At 41.7% G+C, this 23863-nt stretch overlaps 1 protein-coding gene and 1 non-coding gene across 2 annotated transcripts; both read left to right on the forward strand.

Moving 5' to 3' along the window:
• The first annotated feature begins 448 nt into the window (after positions 1-448).
• Positions 449-23192, forward strand: RNF149 (ring finger protein 149). Its single transcript, XM_056327336.1, has 9 exons — positions 449-1059; positions 7399-7649; positions 10512-10580; positions 13444-13526; positions 13996-14092; positions 14601-14630; positions 16748-16943; positions 17323-19407; positions 22581-23192. Exons 1-8 carry the CDS (start codon positions 600-602, stop codon positions 17379-17381), a joined length of 1245 nt encoding a protein of 414 aa, XP_056183311.1. The 5' UTR covers positions 449-599; the 3' UTR covers positions 17382-19407; positions 22581-23192.
• LOC130145346 (small nucleolar RNA SNORD89) lies at positions 19723-19838 on the forward strand. The gene has a single exon (XR_008820496.1). It is a non-coding gene; the product is annotated as a small nucleolar RNA SNORD89 (small nucleolar RNA).
• Positions 23193-23863: the final 671 nt, after the last annotated feature.

A 23863-nucleotide genomic window follows, 5' to 3' on the forward strand; every position in this document is an offset into this window, starting at 1 on the left:
CGGCCGCCCTGCCCGGCGCTCCCACCGCCACCCCGCAGCGGGACACGCTTTACCCGTGAGGGCCGCGCCCCGCGGGTGCCGCGGCGGCTGCTTTGCCCCACGCGTGCCGCTGGCCCAGCTGACGGGCCGGGCCTAGAACCGCCACCCACGGCGGGGGCTGGGAGCCCAGCAGCGTCCCAGGGCCCGCCGCGCGAGGAGGCCGGTGGACCGAGGGCTGCGGCGGGAACCAGCCGCGCAGGAGCCGCTCCGTATCCACCCCGACGGGCAGCGACTCGCCGCCCTCCGCCCTCAGGCTGTGCCCCCGCCCCCCGCCCCGGCCGCTGGCCCCGCCCCGGCTCCCGGCATCCCCCGGGGGGCGGGACACCGCCGCGGGGGGGCGGGGCCGCGCATGCGCAGCCGCGCGGGCGGGGCGGGGCGGCCCGGCCTCCGCCTCGCCATTAGCCGTGGCGGCGGGCGGGCTCCGCCCGGGGCGGGCACGGGGGTTACCTGCGCCGCGCGGGGTGGCCGCGGGTAGCGCGAGGCGCGGCGGGCGGCGGTGCGGCTCTGCTCCCGCTCCTCCTGGTCGCGGCGGGCCGCGTCGCGGCGGCGGCGGCCGGGCCATGGTGCGGCGCGCCCGGCTGGCGCTGGTGGCGGCGGCGCTGGTGGCGCTGGGGGCGCCGTTGGGCCAGGGCGCGCGGGCCCTGGAGTGGTACACGGCGTGGGTGAGCACGGTGTACGTGGAGCCGCTGAGCAACCGCACGGTGCAGGGCAGCACGGAGAGCGGCCGCTACGGGGACAGCTCGCCCAAGGAGAGCGCCCAGGGCCTGGTGGGCATCCCCCGCGGCGCCTCGCCCCGGCACATGGAGGGCTGCGCGGCCGACACCGACTACGACGTGCCGCTGCTGCCCGGCGGCCGCGGGTCCGCGGAGGGCGACCCGCCGCCCTGGATCGCCCTGGTGGCCCGCGGCGGCTGCACCTTCAAGGACAAGGTCACCAACGCGGCGCGGAAGCGGGCGGCCGCCGTGGTCATCTACAACGAGGCCCGCTTCGGCAACAGCACCGTCTCCATGTCCCACCTGGGTGAGCGGGGCCGGGCTGGGCGCTCCCGGCGGGGCCAGGGGGGGGCGGCTGTGGCGGGCGCCGGGCCGCTCGGTGGTGCGGGAACGCGGCTCTGCGCGGTGAGGCACGGGGGAAGGCAGAAATCCCCGTAAAAACGATGCAGAGACCCGGGTTTTGCTTCCTCTTCCTTTAAACCGCGCTGCGAGGTGCTGGGACCGGCCTCTGTCTGCCCGGTTCACGCCCTGGCGCCGGGGAGGAGATGCGCGAAGCCACCGAAGCGGGCAGCCGGGTGCCGGGCTGCCGGGGGGAGGGCACGGGGGGCGCCGGGGCCACGGCTGCGTGCAGCGCTGCCTCTTTGCTTTGCACCCCCTGCCAGAAGGGCTCCGGCGGTGCAGGTAGGCCGCCGTCCGCAGGCTGTGCGGAGACGTGCCAGGTACCGTGGTGATGCCTTCTGGCGCCTCTGAAGGCAGAGCTGTGGCGGCTGGAAGATAGCTTTTGGTACAGGCTTCGTTGTAACAGCCTCGTCGTCCTCTCCTCCCGCGGGTCTGCAAAGGCTGGGAGAGAGGTTTGAGTATCAGGTAATTCTTAAATGCTTGTAAATGTGGTAGGAAAACCGAAGCCTGGAGAAGGATGTTGGCTTGGCTTGTCCAAGCGTGCAGGTGATCTGTAGCCTGCGGAAGAGATCTCTGATTTTTGCTGAGATAAGAACCCAGATGTTCTGCTGCTGCAGTGTCTGATTGGGCTACGACAGGAGTGTCTTGCTGGATTTTTATGAGCGTGACAACATCAAATGCTTGAATCAAAGGGGAGGGAAAAACCTTGAAACTGCTATAAAATCCCTTTGCGTTTGTAGACTTCCGAGGAACTGGAAGATCTTCAGAGGCAGCTACAAAGACAAAGCAAACCAAGTATAAAAAAAATAAAAATGCTTCAGATGTGTGCTTTGCATGGTCCTGTAACAGTGAGTTTGTTAATGTCCAGGCTGTCGTTCTTGGTTGTGAGGAAGGGGATGACCAGGAATTTGGGTGAAGTAGAACTGAAAAAACCAAACTTACTTTCTTTAATATAGTGAGCTGAAAAATCTCGGTTAGAGACCTGTTACTTCATAGCGTGTATGATATATTGGGTAGAAACCAATGTATCTCTATTCTTGGAATACCAAGTGGCCACCAGTTTGCGGGTTGGAAGTGGGATTACCATTCCTCTTAGCCTCGTGCTTGCTTGGGTAGGTCAGCCTGGCCTGTCTCTTGTGTTCTTAATCCACTGTGAAAGTGGAGGTGGGATGCTAGGGAAGATGTAACGTTGATCTCATGTGGCAGTTCAGGTACTCTGGTTAATAATTCTTTCCTCTTCACCTTCTGTCAGTTTTTTTCCTGTCACTCTGTATTGGCCAGTCAGTAAAAAAATTATCTTCCTGCCTGTGGGAATTTTCCCACATTCCTCTGTATGCCCTGGTAGCCCCTCAAATGTTATTTGCTCTTTTGTGGAATCTCTTCCTCCTCTTCTCATCTTGCTTATTTTGACAATACTTTACGTGTCTCTTGTCTCTCTTCTGTTACCTCTGTGCTGCAGAAGACCTCTTGGGCATATACTCAGGTTTGGACTTGCTGTTGTAGTTAAGATCTGTAAATGGTATAAAGAGAAGCGCTCCCTGATTGCTGGTTGTCTTTGTTTTGTTTTCTCTTAAGTAGGCAGAATGCTGCTGATAAAGCTCTACCTGTGTAAATAGTGTGATTTAGTATTGTGTATATATACAAGAATATACTTACTGACTTAACAGATGCAGCTTGGACCTCAGGATGTTTTCGATGGGGCAGGAATACAATATATGGCAATGTAATCACTAACTCAGCTGGAATCAAAAGTCTTTGTCTCATGGTTGAAACTTGCATCAAACATGTGAATGTTTAAATTTTTCAGTGCATTTTGGGAACATAGGGAAGAATTACTGTTAGTGTTTTAAATCCTGGATTTTTGTGGAGGCGGAGGAGAAGTCTATGGAGAATGGGCAAGAAAGAACATGGAAGGTAAAGCTGTATTTCACAAGATCCAAGTTTGCCATTCTGGTAAAGGGATCTGCGAACTGATACATGAGGAAACAAACCCTACTTCTGAGAGGAGTGCTAAGAATAAATACTCTGGGAAATCTGCAGTGCTGTAACTAAGGAGTGGAGTTACATGCCTAAGGAACATCCACTTAATGGACTTGCAATTAATGGCACTGAAAGTTATGTGAGGTGTAACATGGTTATGGCTGATAGAGGCGCAGTCTGAATTACGTGAGGGTGGTAAATAGATAACCTTTTGATCTCAAAGTTTAGTCTTCTCGTTCTTCTGAAAAACCTGGCCTTTGAACTTTCTGGTGGGTGATGTGTGTGCTGGTGGTGGTGGTGGGATAGTTTGGTGTTCATAGACACGTTCCAACTTGAGTAAAAAGAGATTCTTGATCAGGCAGAGAAGTGTTTACTCTAGCTGGTGTCAAAGCATTTGATAAAGGACAAATGTTCCAAATAGTCTGCAGTTTAGTTATTGTTCGTGAGTACTTTATGAGCTTTGTGAGTGCAGTGAGTAGGATTTTTAATTAAAGTTTTGGGACAGGAGAGTTGAGAGTTTGAATATGTAGCCTTACAGTCATGTCCCTCCTTCCAAAAGAAGGTTTTTCAAATATGACTACTGATGTGTCATGTTTTTCAGGCCTTTGCCTTCTGCTTGAATTATGTTGTTCAAAATGCTGGATGACTTGCCTCCTTGAGAGAGGTGATGGTGAAACATCTTCTTCACGTGTGGCTGAGGAGGTTTTTTCCAGTGGAAGATACTCATTTTACCCAAATGACCCAAGGAGTTGTACTTCAGTTATTGAATCTGAATAATATAAACTCAGACTTAAGTTTTACAGGAATACAGACTTTGCAGGCAGTCTTAACTCTGTTTATTTTTGGTGGTGGTGGTGAGGCTTCAAATTCCTTTCCAAAACCAGAGTAAGTATTGTATGTAAATATTAGCTGGGAGTGGGTGGGAGAGGAGTCTGGAGAGGCAGGGTGTGGAGTACTGTGGAGAGCAGGCTGAAAGTTAGAGGCTTGGTGCTGGTTTGAACATTTGTGGGGGGCAGGGGTATACTGCAGTGGAAAGAAAAAAGGTCTGGTTCTGTATTTTTCCTGTTATACTTCATGCTGGGCATCCAGTCATCTTGGAATCTCCTCTCAAGGTAGGGTTTGGTGGTCCTGATCAGAGTGTAAGCGCGATACCTTGAAGGCTACGAAATAAAATATGATTGTGCTTGACACGCAGAGGGAAGGGAGAAAGGAGGGCTGACTACAATAGTTTGATAGGTCTCAAGTGAAGCTTTGGTGTGTGGCTTGTCAATTTAAGGGAAGCTTGGGACTTGAGTGTATGACTTTGGCTACATAAAGAAAATGATCTTTGATTTGGTGTAGCTTTGCCAAAATACACCCAACTGGTTCTGCTCCTCATTGTCCTGTTTTTTTATGCAGGTATATTGAACAAAACAGATGCAAACGACTGTGTACTCACAATACTGTAAGCTCTTGCCAGCTCCAAAGCAGCAGTTAGGGTTATCTTGGCTTGTAATTCAGCTCTGCTACACTCCTTTCAGCACTACTCGGGATTCTCAGATGGTGCATAACTTCTGTATTACTGATGCTTTCTACTGAAAGCTTCTGGATCTGTACCACTGAAAGGATGGATCTGAAATCAGTGGCTTGCTTAACTCAAGGAGCGACTGTATGCTGTTGAGCTGCTATGTTGTTCAGAGGAAGCAGGAGTAACTTTAATGGCAGGCTCAGCACCAAGTCTTTAAAACCGTTAAAAGGCTTTTAACAGGCATTTATTTAAAAATGTATGGCATACTTGTGTTAATTCTAAAACTGGAAGGTGTCACAGTGTCTAGCAGCCGTTGCACAAAAGTAGCCTGACTTCCATTTCAAGGAAATTACCGGCTGATAGTTGGACATGCTAGCGACAAAACAGAAGGGCATTACTGTTAGTTGTGGGGGTTTTGATACTTTTTTTGATAGGAATCACACAGAGCATTAGATAGCAGGATTAAACTGACTCAAGATTGCGGGATTGAGGAAGAAACCTTTATTGATTGAAAAATCCAGGTTGCCTCTAATCTTGAAGCCTTCTTTTCTTCCTCAAGCTTGAATGAAACCACAAATCTTCTCAGGACTCCTGTACTGTTTACTAGCCATCCTTAGGCAACCTTCTGTTGTTTGTAACTCTTACAGTTGATTAAGGACGTAGGACCCAAACTCCTGATTTAGTTATGCAGATAACAATTCTCAGCAATATGAGATAAACTTCTGCTTTCATACATTCCTTTCTTGTGAACTCCCTGTGGGGTTGTGCAGGATCAGAAAGCAAGGAGTGTTTCATGTACTTTTTTCTGTGAGATTCATGTGTGTCTCTGGTAATGCTTTCATGCTGGTTCAGAGAGGAGAATAACATTATCCAATTCTTAGTATGCTTGGACTTGTGTTGTGTGAATCGGCACATTGTTGGTGAGTAGAATTAATTAGTGGAGCCTTGTTTCTTGTGGATTTGTCCTGTTTGTCTTCAGCATTTTTTTTTGTATCTCCTCATGCACCCACCAGGCAAGCCAACACGAGCTGGGTGGGTGCCTGAGGGGAGACAAAGGTTGGGCCTTTCCCCAGTAGCGCCTTTTTCCTTGTCTTCCTGCACCATCCTCAAAAGTTCCAGAAGTGTAGCTCTATTTGGAAAACCTGCTCTTTTGCTGGGTCTAGATCTGGCAGATGGGTATGTTTCTTACAGTAGGTGACCAGAAGTGGGATGGCTGCGTAAGGTGAAGCTGAAAAAAGGTAACTGACATTGAGGTAGGAGCGTTATTCAGCTAGTAACTGGAACCTCTAGTGTTTTATCCACAGCAGACCATCTGTACATCATGGAGGGAAGAGCTGTGAAACCTCTGGGAATTCCCCTTGGCGTGGTAGCAGAGTGGCCAGGTCAACGAGGTCATGGCCAGAACTGGCTCAGCTAAAGGAGTTTCTTTAAAATATTTCAGGCAAATTAACTCTGCCTTAGTAGGCAGAGAGGTGGATGAGTCTGGAATGCTGCTTTGAGTTTTGAAAATTGCCACCTGATGTAACATTGTAAATTAGGCTACCATTTCCTTTAACATAGCTTCTCAGTAGTGGACCTAGCACAACCAGGAGGGAAGAAGGCTTAAATTTACAGTGAGAGGTCTTGTTTCAGTTGAGTAATCTTGTAAATCTAAAAAGGTAGCTGTGGCATTACAGCTTTAGCTTTCCAGCTAGGAAAACCTCTCTCTTCTTTCTTCTTCCTCTACTTTCTCTGTCAGATTACTTTCACTTTTTCTGCAAGGTAGGCGTGCAAAGCAAGCTGTAAAGCTATAGTGTATAACATTGTTGGTATGCACAAAGTACAAACTATTCCAATAAAAATAGCATAGACCAGTAAAAAGGGGACATTTGTAACAAATATGTTTGTTTGTAATTTACTTTGTAATGGATGTGTTAGATGTTTCTGAGGCAATACTGGAGATGCTTCCCAACAAAACGGAGTAAAACTCTAGTCACAGAGGATCTTTGGTTTCTGCCAAAAGTATCTTGACAGTATCATACTGGTTTTGGTGGCAGTATAGTGCTTAAAGCTTTTTGTAATTAGGTACTTTTTCATATGAATTGAGTGCTTTCAAGTCCTACAGAATAGAAAAATGCTTTGGTTCCGGGCTCCCCGAAAGAGTCCCAGAGTATTTCTAACAAGTTCTTGTTGTGAAGTCACATTACATTTTGAATATTTAGTATTGAAGAATCTTTTAAGTATTTCAATGTTTAATGTAATTTAATTTTAAATATCTGAATATCTTTTCTCTTTTTGTCCACACATCCAGTGTAACTGTGCTACAGATTCAGATTGAAATTCAAACTTAATAGAATGTGTCTCTCTTCATGGTATTCACATACTGTCTCCATCTGCAGCTAAAATTCCCACACTGATGAATAAAAGACCAGCTGTTCCTGATTTGCATGTCAGAACTTCAGCAACTTCAAGATGAGATGTGTATAACTTGTCTGGTTTTTGCATGGTGTCCACATCCCACCTCACTGTGTAGAATGAGTATAGGGCCTTGAAACAGTAAAGATGCATCTGTTGGAGTTTCTTGCATTTGAGATGTTCCTAAAGTAAATAAAGGGTTCTTTACTAATAGACTTAACATAAAAAGTCTGCTATGCCTGAAAAAAACTCAGTGGGTTTCCTGTAACTTTTCTCACTGATCTTAAGAGGTCCAAACTAGCATCCAGCCAGAATGCCTAGTTTTTACTGTGATGACTGACTTTTTTTTTTTTTCCCCTCCAACAGGAACAGGAAATACAGTGGTGATAATGGTTGGCTATCCAAAAGGAATAGAGATATTGGAGCCTGTACGAAGAGGGATCCCAGTAAAAATGACTATTGTTGTTGGCACACGACATGTGCAGGAATATATTAGTGGTCAGTCAGTTGTGTTTGTGGCCATCGCCTTCATCACCATGATGATTATATCACTTGCTTGGCTCATATTTTACTATATACAACGTTTCCTGTATACAGGATCACAGTTTGGAAACCAGGTAATAAGAGATGACGATGCTTTAGAGTATTTATGATCTTCTCGTGTCAAATCAGTTGCCTAACTTTTCTTGTCTATTGAAGCATTCTTGAAAATCTGTGCTTTCTGGCTACTTTACTCTCTGTGAATGCTATTCAGTAATGGTTAGTGAGGCTAGTAAGCAGTGTGCTAATTGGCATCGCAGGTTTGGCTAGTTATAATTATTAGATATGCATATGAAGTCATGGGAAGTATATTTAGCCATTTGTCAACAACTGAGTAAAGGCAGCTTCTTGTAGGACTTGTCATCTAACTTAACTTCCTTCCTTTTGACACTAAAAATTAGTTTCATTCTTAAGTAATTTTCATCCTGAAAGTACTAATTTCCCTAACTAGGTTTTTGTAAATTGTAAGAGACCATGGTAAATTTGTTTCTTAAGGCCCAGAAGTAGTTAGAATTTTTGGTTCTAAACCTTTATGAAAACTACTTGTAATCCTGCCACTTCACTGTAGAGTACTGAATAGCAGCAACCTAGAAAGGGCATGCGTGGTGAGATTCAGCTCTCTTGGACTACCCAAAGTGCTGAGAGTGGTGGGAGTACTGGGAAGACTAGGAAGCAATAACTTTGCTCCTTATTTACCCTTTCCATATTCCCGTTATTTGATAGGTTAAAAGAAGTCAGCTTTACTTCTTTCCCTGTGGAAAGTACTTCATCCTAGAGTAATTTCGGTTGTAAAGGGACCTCTGGAGGCTATCTGGTTGAAACCCCCACATTCAAGGGAGTAACTTACCTGGAGCTGAGGACCTAGTCCCCCTGAGTTTTGAAAATATCTTAGCATGGAACTTCCCTGTGCTTGTCAACTCTTGCACATGGGTTAGGTTCCTTCCATGGTAATCAGCAAGCTCTGCCATAGTTCTCCACTAAGTGAAAAAGAAAGTTGCACGTATTTTTCTTGGCAAGCATTTCTCTTTTTAATCCTTGGTTCAGAAAAACAAAAAATTGTTTCAAATGGCTGCTTATCACGTGGACTTCCCCTGCCTTCTGCTTGAACGTGTAGATCCTAGCTTTGAGGGAGGAGTGAAGGGAATTTTTGTTTGCCTTCAGGAGTCTGAGGTCTGATTGGGACTTACAGGACTCTTAGAGGAAAATAATTAACTTCTTTTTTCAGTGACTGAGGATAACATGTGGGACTTCTGTATTGGTTAAATTTGCGGTTTCCTTTCAATGTTGTTTCCCTGGAGTTTTTTCTACTAAGCTGTAAGCTTTGAACTTTGATTCTGAGAATACTTTCAAGAAAACAAAATTTTTGAGAAGGATTTATTGAAAAAGGAGTGCGTTTTTTGTTGTAACAGTTGCTTGGTGAAGAAAGCTGCTGCTTCTTGTTGGGTTTATGATAGTACATGGTATGGGAAGTTCACAGGCTTTATGAATAGTTGTAACAGCATTTTTTTTTATGGTGAATGTAATGTTTACCAGAAATACGTACTGCAGACTCTTAATAGATTTTGCCATTGGGCTTGTCATACAAGTGCTTTTTAATTCAATGAAATTGTCTAGTGCTAGAAGGTTATGCCACTTTCTCAGTTATCCCTCTTTTAAAATGGCCATTGAAAACAAAAATTTGTGAAGATCTTTGTCAAGATTTTTCTTCAGGAATCTTAAAATAATTTTGGAAACAAAAAGCTACTTTTCTGACCCAAATCTTACTTTGCTTGGCTTATTGACTCCAGTATAATTAAAACTTGGAGTTAACTATGTCATGCTTTAAAGCAAGCTGCTGTGTAGCTGCTAAGTTAAGGTGAATATGGGTTTCTTAAGATTTATTCTAACATCAGTATAGCAGTAAAACTTTTTAAGATCTCCTTGCTACTGATGATGAAACAGGACTGTGCAGAAAGCCCTGAGCTGATACAGAAGGTGGAACAGACTGCTGCTGCTGGTTCTCTGTCCATTCCTGCGAGAACCTTCAGACTAATTCTTTTTAACACTACAAAAAATAAAAATTCCAATTTTCAATACTGTAAGTTTGTGGAATGATATGTCGTAATGATCACCACAGAGGAAAGTTGCCACTTTGGGTTTTTTGTTCCTTTGTGGTATTTCATCAGTGGGGGCTTCTGCTAGACAGGTCAACATCTGTTAATTGGGAGCGTTCAGTTTCTTAGTCTCTAGCAAGTAGCTAGTACTTTGTCTTCAAATACAGTACCGCTTTATTTCCTTGCTTCCCTTCTGAGCATAAGTAGGGCTGTTACTGTATAGAAGTCCAGTATGGTGTCGCATGTTTGTTAAGCCTTTCTTGTCTTCTCCTTTGCATAATGTATCCTTTCAGTGCAGAGCTTTGTATGTGTGAGGCAGCGTTTAACTGAGGGGAAGTATTAATAGCTACAAGCAGCCTTTTGACCTGGTGGCCAGCTGTAGGCTGCCCGGCAGGATTCCACCTTCTCTCAAGCTGGTGCAAAACGCACGGTGTGCTTGCTCACAGGCTTGCCTAACTAGAAGCTCTGGTTTTACGGCTGTTGTTTCAGCTCTGATTGCCTCTAAAGCCTACATTATTTCCAATTGTCCTGTGTGGGAAGGCCCTTAATACAGGCAGTCATGATACAAGGCTATGTATGTCAACTTGATCTGCATAGTTCTTGGCTTGTTGAGTTCATTCTAAGAGCAGTACACTTGTAGATATTTGCTGCTGCGCCCCTAGAATGCAAAACTTGCAGTTCTTCAACATCTGCTGGTTGGAAGTATTTTGTGAAAATACTAATCGGAGATCAATGTTTTTTTATATGCATTCAGAAGACTTAGTAATCCACATGGAAAATACTGAAAAGCTTTAAAACATAACTCTGAAAACAAACTTGTATACTAATACTTAATCTTTATTCAAGGGACATAGGAAAGAAACCAAGAAAGCAATCAGCCAGCTTCAGCTGCATACTGTGAAACGTGGAGAAAAGGTAATTCAGTGGCTTTGGCTATTGCTGTGTGATTTAAAAACTGTTGTAATGGCTTCATAGAATTTAAACTAAAATCCTCACAACATAATTTCAGTGTGACAATTTTAGGCTTATTTTAGGGCCTTTGCTTAGAAGGCAGAATTTGAAATTTAAGAGTCAAATTTGAACTACTTATGAAATGTAAGGCTGTTTTGTTGCAAATAGTATCTGGTTATACAGAATGTCACAGGAGACCACAGGGCTGATACTGCAAAGATGAGGAAATGTAATACATCTTTTCAGCACTTGAAAACATCAACAAGTGGATTGCAAAATACTTCCTAGGACCTATTGATTGCACAGTTCTTACAGCTGCTGTAATGTTTTGTTTTCTTAAAAGAACATCCATCTTTTTATTGATCAGAAGGCCTTAGAAATCCAAAAAGCTTTGAAAAATGAAACACTTGTTTCATCTTTTAACATACAATACATTAAGGAGCTGTAGAGACTTGAAGCATAAATTTTTTAGAAGTACTTTTCTATGTATTGAAAGAGAGCTGTTCTAAAAATTAAACAGCTTTCAAAAGGTTAGCTTTGACAGCATATGGCTTAAACTCATAGCTGTATTCTAGTAACTGAAGTAGGAAAAGCCAAGGTTTTGAAAGAAAATATTGTCTTAGTTTCAGGCAGCTCTAATCCTAGATGCTAAATTAGCTTCTGACTAGACTTCTGCTACTACATGGGCATTTTTTTTCCCCAGCCCTTGTTGTCTTTGATTAGTTTTTACTTAAGGACTGATTTGCTCAGAGATGGAAAAAAAAGGATTAGGGGTTTTTAATCCATGAGTAAAATTGAAGTGAGAAAGGACATTTATGTGTAAGAACATTAAAAGATGTAGTTCAACAGAAGCTGTTCAGCTTGGGTTACATGCTACAGAGAATGTGTCTTTCATTTAGTAAATCAGTTTTGAAACTTAACAAAACCTAAAACCATCTTTGAACTTGTATTTTTTCCTCTTATACATTCAGCATGTTTAAAGTAGCATTTTACAATTTGTTTGTAACTTTCTGATGGAATTTAGAATATAATTAAAAATAATCTATTTCAAGCTGTGAACAGAGGGATATTCATGCTTCTCTGGTCATACAATGTTGCGATCAGAGATCAAGATGGAATTGAACCAAAACTTGGGTAAAGCAGTATCAAAGCATAACATCAGCATAGGAAGAAATGGATGTAAAATGGCCATGATAAAACCTATGGTGAGAACCACAAGGAAAATATTAACTGCTTTTAACTTGATGTTCAGTAGACCTCTAAAAAGGATTTGTACCGTGAGATTTTTGCGGTGTACCAGATAGTTCCCTTCCCATTGATATACTATTGACTAAAATAAATAAAATGGGGGGAATGTAAGTTTTTACACGCAGTATGCTGGTTGTAACTATGAATGCTTCTTAAGTGACATAGAATGAGATAAGGTTAAAAACTGTCTGTTAAAATAAAAGTTTTCTGCTTGGTAAATCATGTCTGCTAATTTGATTTGAATCAGCCTACTATCAGGAAGTTTATGTAATTTACTGATGCAGAGGTACTTTCATGAATTAATACAAACCTATCTGGAAAACAGTCCTATCTACCCTGTAAATGTACATAGTTCCTTACCTTTAAATATTTATTTTCAGGCATTTAAAAGAGTATGTTTCTTTTATTGTGACACAGTACAGTCTTTCATTATCACTTCACTTGGGGTTAAGGTATTTAACTAAAAATAGGTCAATATTTTAAAAGTGTATTTGCTATCATGTAGGTCTTTCCTGAGAGGCTTATGGGATTACTGTAAAATGGACACTCATTTGAGTATGTGCTACATATGGTGTGCTTGGATTTTGCCTCTTGTACAGAATAAAACAAATATTTGTTGTAGAATAAGTACTTGTCTTAGCTTTGCTTCTGTAAAAAAATCTTGATTTGATTTACTTGGGAATTTAAGGTATTAATTATGCATGCAAAGGAGGGAGGTACTTGCCTGGAACTTGAAAGTTTGCTTGCATTAGTAATTCATTTGAGTGAATTTTTTTAATTAAAAAAATTTAATGAAATTGAACTGCTTCAGTAATCAGTAAACAAAAAACTTATTTCTTATTTTATAGGGGATGAAAGGGATGAAATAGGCCCACTGTCGGTTCTTCTAATACTCATGTTTTATACAACCTAATTTACATTGAGTTATTTTTCTTGAATCTGGAGATATCCATCACTTTGCACTGCAGCTATAAGTATTGCTTCAAGAAGACAGTAAGACCTGTTAGGAAAGATACATAAACCTTAGAAGGGAACATACTGAGGTGGGGAAATACAGTCAAAATGCAGTCTCTCTGGTGTGAGCTTGGACAGAAGTTTTAAACCATCCCAAGTTGCATGCTTCAGTTCTCTTGGCTACCAAGGGATATCTGCTAGGATGTGGCAGAAAAAAGTGAAAACTGGGGAAGAAGGGATTTGCGGTATTCAACCCCAAGAATGAATTCTAAGCACTTGCAAGTCTTTGGGACCATCAGTTAAGAATTCATTGTTTTCATCTGTGCTGACCCCTTAAAATTTCTTCACTTTGTAGTTATTTTGAACTGAAATTTTACTGTGCTCCCATGAGCAAAGCCAATGTTTGAGACTTAAATTACTTAAGGTACCATGTATAGCTATTCAAATTGGAAAATCCAGGTTTGGCTGCTTTAGTATTTGGTATCACTTGATCAGATCACCTCTTGTTGGAATATCGAGAGGTATTTTTATTTGCTAAACCATTTTATACATATTAGTTATTACACAAAGCTTGTTCTGTAATGAAATATGCATGTAATGCATTTCAATGTGTTGACATATTTAGGGTTTAGATGTTGATGTGGAAAACTGTGCTGTGTGCATTGAGAACTACAAACTGAAAGACACTGTCCGAATTCTGCCATGCAAGTAAGTTGCCGTAATTATTCATTCCTCTTTAGCATGTTTTCCCTAAGAAATAGGTGATGAGCTTTCTGGGAATTCTTCTGAAGCTCTGGTAGCAGAGTTGAAGCTGTGCCATTTGTTTGCCCTGTTACGTGTTGAAGGGCATTGGGAGACCATGGAGCGGTTTGGATCTATGTAGGAAAAAGGAGCAATTGGGAGAAGTGTAGGATTGAAGTAGAGCTTTAAGTTAGAACTGTACACTGTTGAACTGGTAACTCTGTGGTGTTTGTGTGGTTAGTAACATCTCTTGTTTCAGAAAGCTAATGTGAAAGATGCTGTTTCCAGAACTGTCTGTCCTGTTAAGTTAAGCAGTACCTAATTGTCAGGGCTATAATGGAATGGGTTTATTTTTTAATGTGGTAACTTGCACGTTGTTTGAAGGAATAGTGTGTGGCTTTCATGGTAAGTTCTAAAGGGCGTTTCTTTTCTTTAGGCACATCTTCCATAGAACATGCATTGACCCTTGGCTTTTGGACCACCGAACTTGTCCAATGTGTAAACTAGACGTTATCAAAGCTTTGGGATACTGGGTATGTTGCACACTTACTTAATCTTCAAGGTAGAAGTACAGTGCAGGAGGAAAGACTTCATGTTGTTCACAATGAGAACAGTTGTTGCTTGACGAGGCTGAAGAAGCTGGGCAAAGATGAAAGAGTAATTGGGTGAGAACCAGAAAAACTAAGGGAATTTTACAGCTAAGAACTTAAACAGTGTATTGGGCAGCTTATGAATCCTCTGTGTACTCTTCTGTGATAAACCAAATTTTTTTCTGTCTCCAGCTGATGATAGGAAAGAAGTTGAAGCAGAGGTGAGGCAATTTGCCTTAATACAATAGATCTAGAGCATGTATTTGATCTTGTTGAGAACTGCGATTCAAAGGAAAAAAAGACAGTTTTTTTCTATTTTGAGTGCTTGTGTACTACCACATATGCCATGTTTTATCACTGTAAATGAGCCAGTACTTAGAACCTTCCTAAAGACATTCACCAGAAATTGGTTAAGTAGAGAAAATGATGTGCTCTCATTTCTTTCTGACAGCACCAGAAAAGAGAGATGAAGACACATGCGGTAGGTTACTTGGTCACTGTTGATAAATAGTCTTGAGTTCAACTAAAATGGCGTAGGCATGAATGTACCTCTTTTCTCTTCTACCAATCTTTGGAGATCTTCAGAAAACAGGGGTGTTCCTTGGTTTCAGGGACCTTCCTTTCGTAGACTAGGTCTGCATTTTGACTAGTTTTTCTCCTGTTTTGTTGCAGAGACTTAGCAGGTCTGTGGAGGAGTTCTATGAATTATTTTTTTTTTTTTTTGGTCAGAGGTGACAATACTCTTGCTATGCAATATATGTACCAGATTGTGGGTTTCTGTGTAAGTCACTTTACCCAAGAGTTGCAACCTTTTTGTCATGTGAAATAGCTATTAGTACTTAAATATTATGTTAGCAGCCTATTTTTTGTACACTCTTAATTGTTGGAGGTGATGTAACTTGTCATGTGCAGAAGGAATATAGCCTTTTGTATACAGGCTGAAATACTAGAAGAACTAGAACCTTTATTCCCTGAATTCATGCTGTTGCAGAGAATACTGATACCAGGCCTAACCAGGAGGCATAATACCTCCTCTGCATGTTTGAAAGCATGTTGAATGGGATTGCATTAAATACAGAAGCTCAGTTCTGATTTTTAATGGAATGGGAGAAATGTGTCCTGTTCGTGCATCAGTCCCTAATAATGTGGGAAGTCGTTCAGGGTTTTTTAGCCTAATTTTCAGCCTTATCCAGGTTTCTCTGTCTAGTTTGTAGAGTGTGTGACTTTTTCACTGATGGGAGGAAAAAAGTGTGAAGAGCAAGGCAGCTTCTTACAGCGCTGTGCTTGCTGAATGACATAACTGCAGACAAGAATGAGCAGCCTTACTATAGAAATATACTAAACCTTCTGCAAAGAGGCTGAAGGCTCAGTTTGCTTTTATGGAGAAAAAAGACTTTAAATGCTTCAAAATTTTTAAAGGCTCAAAGTAGAAAGGAAGCACTAAGTCTTACTACCTAGTTTTTGTTTTGTAAATAGTGGACTTCAGTGGTCTAGTTCTGCATTACGCTATTCCTTGCAAGAAAAAGAACTGCAGTTCAGCATGTCTGACTAAGTAGAGCATTGCTGTATCTTGTAGTTTCAGTGCTTATTTTAACTACCCAAGCTGTGGAATCCAAAATCATGAATGCTCCCTTCCCACACATGTAGAGATTAGTATCACATGCCTTCACTTGTGTGCAATTGTAGCAGTTCTATAGCTTATTAAAATTCAGTTTCTTTCAAAATAATAGGTTGCTTTGGTGCTAAAGAAAGCAAGCCTAGAATTTCTTAAGTCTTAAGACGGGTCTTTGCTAACTGTTTGAAGAGAGGAAAAATACTTGTTATGAAGCCCACAGAGTAGCTACTTGTACTGCAGTGTAATTGTTTATGTATAAATAATGTCAGTCCATCAGTGGCAATGGTTTAGTGAAGGTGGTCTGTTTAATTGTAAGAACAGAGTTGTGCATGTAGGACTTTGAATTAACTTTCAGAATGGATCAGAAATGGTTCATGCTATACAATGGGTGAAATAAATCCCTTTGCCTGTGCTGCAGATGTTTGTTCCTGCAAAGTGTCAAGCCGGCACGTTTGCATTTTTGGAACAGACAGAAAGTTAGGCTGGAGGTAGAGGAGGAGGGAAGTTTGTTGTGATGTCATATGTTTGCTCACTCTGGTTAAAAAAAAAAAAAAAAAGGTCTAACTTTGCCCAACTACTGTCATGAAAAACAGAGGCTTCCACAAACTCATGAAGGATCAGTAAGTTTCCTCAGTGAAGCCTTTGTATGTGCTGAGCCTGCTCCTAGCCAGACTGCAGCAATACTGTTGCTACGGTGTTGAAATACTCCATCCAGAAGGCTGGCTGTGCTGACTCCTCCTGTTGATGCTCTTAGCTTTGGGGTGCATTTGAAAAAGTGGCTTTTCTTTTGCTTGGCTTTGTTTCTTTGCAGACAATAGCACTGGAAGTGGACACTGCTCAACAGTGTACCCATGAGTGCGTAGATAATAGGCAAAAAACTGGTATCTTTTCCAATAAGGTGAGGTTACAAAAGTGGTAACATGGAGGAATGGTGATGCCTAATGGTAGACAAAAGTGTCAGTTAAATATTTTTCATTTTGAAGGGGGACCCTGAAGATGTACTTGAAGTTGCAATACCTGAATCGATAAGTGGCAGTGTTTCAGTCGGAAGTCTGAGTATTGCTTTACAAGATGATGACAGAAATGAAGTAAGCGAATTGTCGGCTTCCTCCACTAATGAGTCTGTATTACAGTGTACCAGTTTAAAAGAGGATGCAGGTGAAACAACAGCATTACTTGGTAAGTAGCAATTAACTTTATCACTTGACATTCCATAATGCCATTCGTTGCATTAGAAGAAGCCATTCTCTGATGGATGTTAGTAGTGTTAGTATCGCAGTGGGGACCAGACTGAGTGGAGCTGGTTACAGATGTTCAAAATACAATCACCTAGGTTTTTTTGGGAGAATTCTGTTGAGCTGGAGAAAACTGGTCTTGAGCAGGGGTGGGGGGAAGATGTAAACAGTGTCTTAGGAGGATTATTTACCCAGAGAATCCTAAGAACCATAGGTATATATGAACATGAAATTTGTTGCTGGAGTTTGGATTAATGTAATAGATAAAATGTATTAAAATGGTAAATCAATGATCAATTTTTCTTTTAATTTCTGACTTCTAGATGTGGATGTCAGTAATAACCGGCATGGAGATCATCTATCTAATGGAAATTCCCACTGAACTGCTTAATGGAAGATACCTTGAATAGACTGTTGAAGAACTATTATTTTTTATTTAATTAGTATGGACTTTTGTCTAGTTAATGGAAAAAATAACAATGTAAATTATTTTACCTTTCAAACTTTTCTAGCTGGTGTTCCAAAAGGGCTAATAACTAAGAATTTTGTACACAGGAGGATTTTATAAAATCTCCTCTGGATGTCTCATCCTAAAAAAAGATGCAATAACCCTTTTTCTGTAAGCATTGTTACAATGTCATTGTGTTCCAGAGGGCTTTAACAAAGATGAAGACTAGGCAGTGAAAACAATGTAGAATGTCTTAACAGATATTTTGGATGCACTATTTAGATTCGGTATGTACACATGGAGAACACTTACAAGACTACAACTATTAAAATGTTCTGTTGTAATTGGAGATGGATAGGCTTAGAAAAGACATAATGTAATCTTGAAGGAATCAAATAACTTCACGGATATGTTGCATATCCTTTTTTTTTTGTGATGAAAAAATTGCTAGTTGCAACTTTCCTTAGATGTAACAAATACTAATTTGATCTTGTAATGTGTTCTGCTCGGAGTGGATGCTGGGAGAAAAGGAGACTTTCTCCATCTTGCTAGCTTTTTATACTGAATTTGGCAGTAGTAGGTTGTGCTAGGTGGTCTTAACGTGCTGAGCATGTAGACTTATTTAGGTATATGCACACTGGTTACCTCTTTCAATCTTAAACTCAGTAGAACAGAGGTAAAGGGCTAATTATGGCTAAAATATATTTATTAGTCTTATTTATAAGAATTTACTTCCTCCTTATTCCTGTTCCCATCCTGTCCCACTTCATTATGTACAAATTGAAACTGTTTCTTAGGCTCTACAAAGTTTGGGGTTTTTTGGGGGGGGGTTCTTTTTTTTTTCTTTTTTCCCTTTGCATGGAGATGCTGGAATTCTTCTCTTGGATATTCCACATTAAGAGTTTTGACTAGGTTTGCCAATGGCTTTTCCTTTCTTTTAGATTAGCAGTATTGTGCCTTATAGTAAAACACTTAAGAAACCTGAAGCATCTGAGAGTAAATATAAACCCTGGCATCTCCCATTATGACCTCTTACTCAAATATTTATATACTGTAAGTGGTATAAGGAATTGCTAAGCTGTTTCGTAAAGAAATACACATATTTAAAACACTACTTGTTAAGAGTGTTAAGTGAATGGTTTAGGATTTTAGCATTGTCATGTTATAAATAGTATACATTCCTCAATTTTCTTCTGTAAAGCTGTTACTACAGGTTGCTTAAAACAGTGTCTTTTACTAGACATTTGTTTTAGGGTGTGTTTTGTTTTTAATATGTATATTTGGAATGTTTTTAAGAAAATATGCAATTGTTTTTCTAACTTATATTGAGCTTCAGTAGAAGCAATAACTTTTTTAATTTTAGAATGAATGTTCCAGAAATGACAGAGGTTTCAGCTGGGGAAATATAATCTGAACTTCTACTTCACGGAGCAGATGTTTCACTCTAAATTTCCTTTAAAAAAATCCTATTAATGCCTACTTTAAAGAAATAAATCTGCCTCTTCCCTGTAGGAGTGTAACTTATAGGTTTACTGGAAAAATTGTCAGGTTGTAGTTCTGATGTCACCAGCAGGTGCAAGTTTTTGTGATGCCTTTATCTTTCAAGAAGCACATGAGAATGGAATACGACTGACCAGCCATCTCCAAAACTGAACAAGTTAAAAAAAAAATAAACAACCCACAACTAAACCAGACCATGTATAGGGACATTTATGTCTCCAAAAGAAGCTTGTCAACATTTCTAGAACTGCCTTTTTAACTATCTCTTCACTATTAAAAACTAAGTCTTCTCCCTCTTCCTTAACACAAAACTGAACATTGATGTAGTAAATGTTGAGAGGGTTTAAACTCTAGCTCAAGGAGGAACCAAAAGGAGTTGCCAAGAGAAGTCTTGTCAGCCAGTGGATTGTGTCTTGCTGATACCTGCAGCACAATATTCATGCTGGAGAGGAGAAATGTGGTAAGTACTTCAGCTTTTACCTAACAGCTATAGAACCAAAAGCTTTTTTTAAGAATCAAAGCTGAGATCTGGCAGAAAGCCATACGACTGCTAAAGGACCTGCAAACTGAAAAGCACGCTTATGGTATCTGAAGTGTACTGACTTAAAACAATGTCAGAGCATGAAGATTCCTGGGTTATGTTTCTAATGCTGGTACTATACCTGTTTCATCTCAGTCTTTTACAAAAGTAGTAACTTGTAAGTAGGTGTTTCAGTCGAATATGGTTCACACATAGTTAATCTGTGCAGTTAGGTCTGGTAAGGCCAGCTGTGCTGCTGAGGAATGATGACAATAAAAGGCCGAATTGCAGTGCCTCCAGCAAGCAGTTTGCTCTCCTTGGAAGCACAATGACAAAAATCTTCCGAAGCGAATCATTAGTCTGACCTCAGTCAAAAAGCTGATGTGTATTAACAAAAAGAGTGGTAAGATAAAAAGTACAGGGCAGGGAAGAAACAATCTAGAGAGCTTAAAACAGTAGCAGGAGAGGATTAGAAATGTGGAGCATACGACCTACTGTTACAGCTCAGCTAATATATAACTTTGAGTAAACAGATGTAGGCAGCTATAGGTAAATAGAGGTTCCCAGTCTTTGTTGATCTGGAACTACTATGTTGGATCAAACTGGTGTTTCTAGCACTTTACCTACCAAAAGCTGCTGTGAAGGTCAGAACTCACGAGTCTTGCCCTGCCCTGCCCCTCCCGAACCCTTTTGCAGGATAGGTGCCTTGTGACTCCCTTCCCTACCTTTGGAGAACCTTTAATCTGATTCTTGCACTTAGGCTACCTGCGAGCCGATGCTGTATGTCTTGTGGGTTCCTTCTGCACCCCCACCCCCCGGCCTTGATCTCTTTTTCTCTTCCTGGCTGCATGTTTTTCATAAAACATGCAGGAACTTGTCCGAGACCTGTGTCCCTTTGTCAAGATCTTGCTCGAATCGGGCAGAGGATTTCTTACTAGAGGCATCCATGTGGTGTGATGGTGTGTGAAGCTGAAGCACAGCGCCCAGGTGAAGTGGACAGCCCCCCAACATGATGTTGAGGAAGTCAGCTGGGAAGAATCCCTAACAGGACTAAGGGATGTTATTGTTGTAGGATAAGTTTTGTTCGTATGGTGTTCGTCAGCACGGCTTTAGTTTTGCTGTTATCGTCAGGGAGAAAATTTCTGAAGCTGCAGTGATTTTTAAAAAGGAGCTATGAACATGTCAAAATGGTGTTTAAAGTGAAAACTGCAGGCCCCGCTTTGTTCAGAATTTTTCGTTTATTAATAATAGTCTACAAATGTCAAACTAGAAAACAATGTTACAGTAACTGTTTAAACTAGCTTCAGCCTTCAGACTTGATAGCAAGCAAAAATGAACCATAGACATTTCAGATCTAAATGCATGTTAATAGTGAGTTAATTATCTGCAGTACCAAAGTCACTAGAAAATTTTTATTTTCTTTTACTAATGACCCCTAGACTTGCTGCTGCTTTGACTCTAAACAATACTTGGAGGAGATTCTTTGCAAGTACTAGGGAAGTTAGATTAGATAGCAGTAACTCCTTCCCCCCTGAGTATGTGAATATAGTCCAGTAACCTGTTGCCAGTAATTAGTGCTAGATTCTGGAGGTATGCCAGAGGAGTCGTAGGATAATTTAACTACAGTGAGAATGCTTTTAATCCATGCTGACTTAATAAATTGGGCATCAGTATATTCTGCCAAAGCTGGGCTGTTACACTTTGGGAATTCTGATCCTGTGCCAGGGTGTAACTGGCACGGAGAGACACCATTGCAACAACTTTGTCAAACACACAAAAACTTTTTTTAATCACTTACAGATTCAGGAATGGTTGTCCAGGTTTTCTGCCTGGCCTGCTAAGCTTTCTCCAAGACGAGCTAGTAGTAGTTGCGCAGAGAAGGAGCCCAGCAAGTGTGTGGCAATGGTTACCCCACTTCCCATGCCTTGTGGTTCAGCGGATGCCTGAGCAAGAGGCAGTATCTGTGTGTGCAGGGTTTTGATAAGCTCGATCGGAAGCAAAAGGTGTTGGTTTTACATTATACCAGCAACAAATAGGACCCAAAGGTTGGGCTGAATATTTAGCTGCCCCATAAAAGCAGACTTCTGTCTAGATACACAACTACTGTTAGCAGTACCAACTGTACTTTGAAGCATACACCAGTAGGTTAGGAATGGCATTCTGAATTTGTGTAACATTATTTCAGTTGTTAGTGTAATAAAAATATGGGTTACCAGCACTGGGTATGTTGATGTGTAAAACTGCGAACTGTTGCTCAACAGAGTCTTTAGCATCCCGAATCAAGCCAGTAATGATGATATTGTGGTGAAGGTTAGGTGGGTGTTTGGGGGTGTGTGTGTGTGTGTTTGCTTTTTGGGTGGGGTTTTTGGTTTGTTGGTTGGGTTTTTGGAGTGGAGAGGTTGCATGTGTAGTTTTCATTGGTTTGATTTTCAGCACTTGGCATTGAATTCAGTGTTTCTGTGCTGGACAAAGATACTGAGATCAGTAAGAACATACTGACCCTGCAGCTTTAGAGGTGGAACTGAAATGCACTAGAGGAGTCAGTGTCTCATTGGGTTAACCTGAAGGGAGTGGAGTTCTTGATGTTGGCTGCTGGGTGAATCAAATTGTGTTGGCAGCTTGACAAGACTGTTTTCTTCTGTGTGTCTCCGTTCAGCCACCAGGCTGGGAGACACTTTGCACAATGGCTTGGACAGATTTAATGGCTTGCTGTTGCAAGAAGAAATAGTGGTCCTTTCTAGTTTTCCTTTTCTCCTCTAGTTTACTTGCTCCTGTCTCACATTCAGATTAAGAGTATGTGATTCATCTTAAGAGGCAGAACACTAGATTCATCAAAGCTGTACTTTGACAAGCTAGGAAACTGAATATCCTTACTGAGTTTTAGAGCTGGGCTAAGAGGATGAGGAGTTGGGGTGGAGGAGGGAAGAGCAAGACTCCCCTTGGGTAAGTTGAAGAGATGCAGTTTATAATGGGGCCATGGTGAATTACAGTTCCTGAAATGGAAGGTAGCAGCAGCATTTATTTTTTTTCTAAACAGAATGGCTGTAAAAATTTGTAACATGTCTTCTGTCCTTGCAACTGATCTTTACTAGGTGTGTTCTTTTCTCTCCTAGGTGATGTGAAGATTTGGGAATTGGAATTGTAGATTAAACATGCACAAATCAAGCTGAAGGCTTTTGGTTTTGTTCAATACAAGTCCTGATCTCTCTCCTCTGATATCCTGCTGTATTGCAAAACTTGATTTGAGAAAGTTTTAAAAGTAGAATGTCTCTATAATTGCATGTGTTTGTGTGAAGAATGCGTTGCCTGGAAACTGTCTGTTATACTTCCATTGGACCTGAAGCTGCTTTTCACCATCTGAAACATGGTAATAATACTGCATTTTTAAAAGGAGCATATTCTTCTTAATTCAGAAGAGTGAAATAATTTGAGTTTTCATCATTTTGTGAGTCTGAAGCTTAAGTCCAAAACTTTGAGGCCAGTTACTTCTACTATAAACATTTGGACTTGCTAGTCTGTCAACAGGTATTCACAATTGACTATCTTTCATGGTAACCTTGTAATAACTTGGTTGCATTGTTTGGATTAAGCACTGGGCTATGTCTCTTCCATTGTGTATGTACAACTGTAAGAATGTCAAGTTATGCATTGTTGTAACTTAATGGCTAAAAGCTCAAGCTCTGTAATAAATTATACAGACCTTTAAAAAAAGCACTGTAAAAGAAGCTTGAGGGTTTTGTTTTCTTTGCTGTGCTTAAAGAGCTCCAGGCCCAGCACAAAACAAACTTAACTTCATGCTGGCTAGCTGAAGAGGCACATCTTTTCAACATGTGGCATTTTTTCTATTACTACCTGGCTCTGGGGGTTTAACCCTGGGTGGCTACTAGATACCCCCCCAGCTGCTCTCACTTCCCGTGTCCTTACTGAAGAGGGGGGGAGATAGAAAAACTCATGGGTCAAGATAAGAAACAGTTACCAGCACAGGCAAACCAGACTTGACTAGTTTATTGCCATTTAATAACAGAAGAGTGCAAAACAAAGATGAAACTAAAACTACCCTCCTTCCTAGGCTCAGCTTTTACTCCTCTCTTCTGCTTCTCCCTTACCTGTGAGTGGTGGCAGGGGGAGGGGGAAGGAAGGTTGGGGTCAGTCTGTAACAATACATCTCTGCTGTTCCCTCCTTGACCTTTCCCCTGCTCTGTTGTGGGCTTCCCTCCTTCCTCCAAATCCTACTCTAATGTGGATACTTTCCAGGGGGTACAGACTGCTTGAGGGCATCACAGAGGTGCCCCCAGCCTGGCTGAGGGTATCGGCTCTGCCAGCTTGTACAGGCTGGCGCTGGCCCTGCACAGCACTGGTCCTGCCTTAGAATGGCCACCCTGCAGCCCCCCCAGTA

Source organism: Falco biarmicus, chromosome 2 (genome assembly GCF_023638135.1).
Source record: "Falco biarmicus isolate bFalBia1 chromosome 2, bFalBia1.pri, whole genome shotgun sequence".
NCBI classification, from domain to species: domain Eukaryota; kingdom Metazoa; phylum Chordata; class Aves; order Falconiformes; family Falconidae; genus Falco; species Falco biarmicus.

What these genes read in the sequence shown, in the direction of transcription:
- RNF149 (XM_056327336.1), top strand. Translation starts at nt 600, where the DNA reads ATGGTGCGGCGCGCCCGGCTGGCGCTGGTGGCGGCGGCGCTGGTGGCG. An exon ending in GATCACAGTTTGGAAACCAG is followed by an intron (nt 7,650 to 10,511) that starts GTAATAAGAGAT and finishes TCTTTATTCAAG; the next exon opens with GGACATAGGAAAGAAACCAA. An exon ending in GAGAGATGAAGACACATGCG is followed by an intron (nt 14,631 to 16,747) that starts GTAGGTTACTTG and finishes TTCATTTTGAAG; the next exon opens with GGGGACCCTGAAGATGTACT.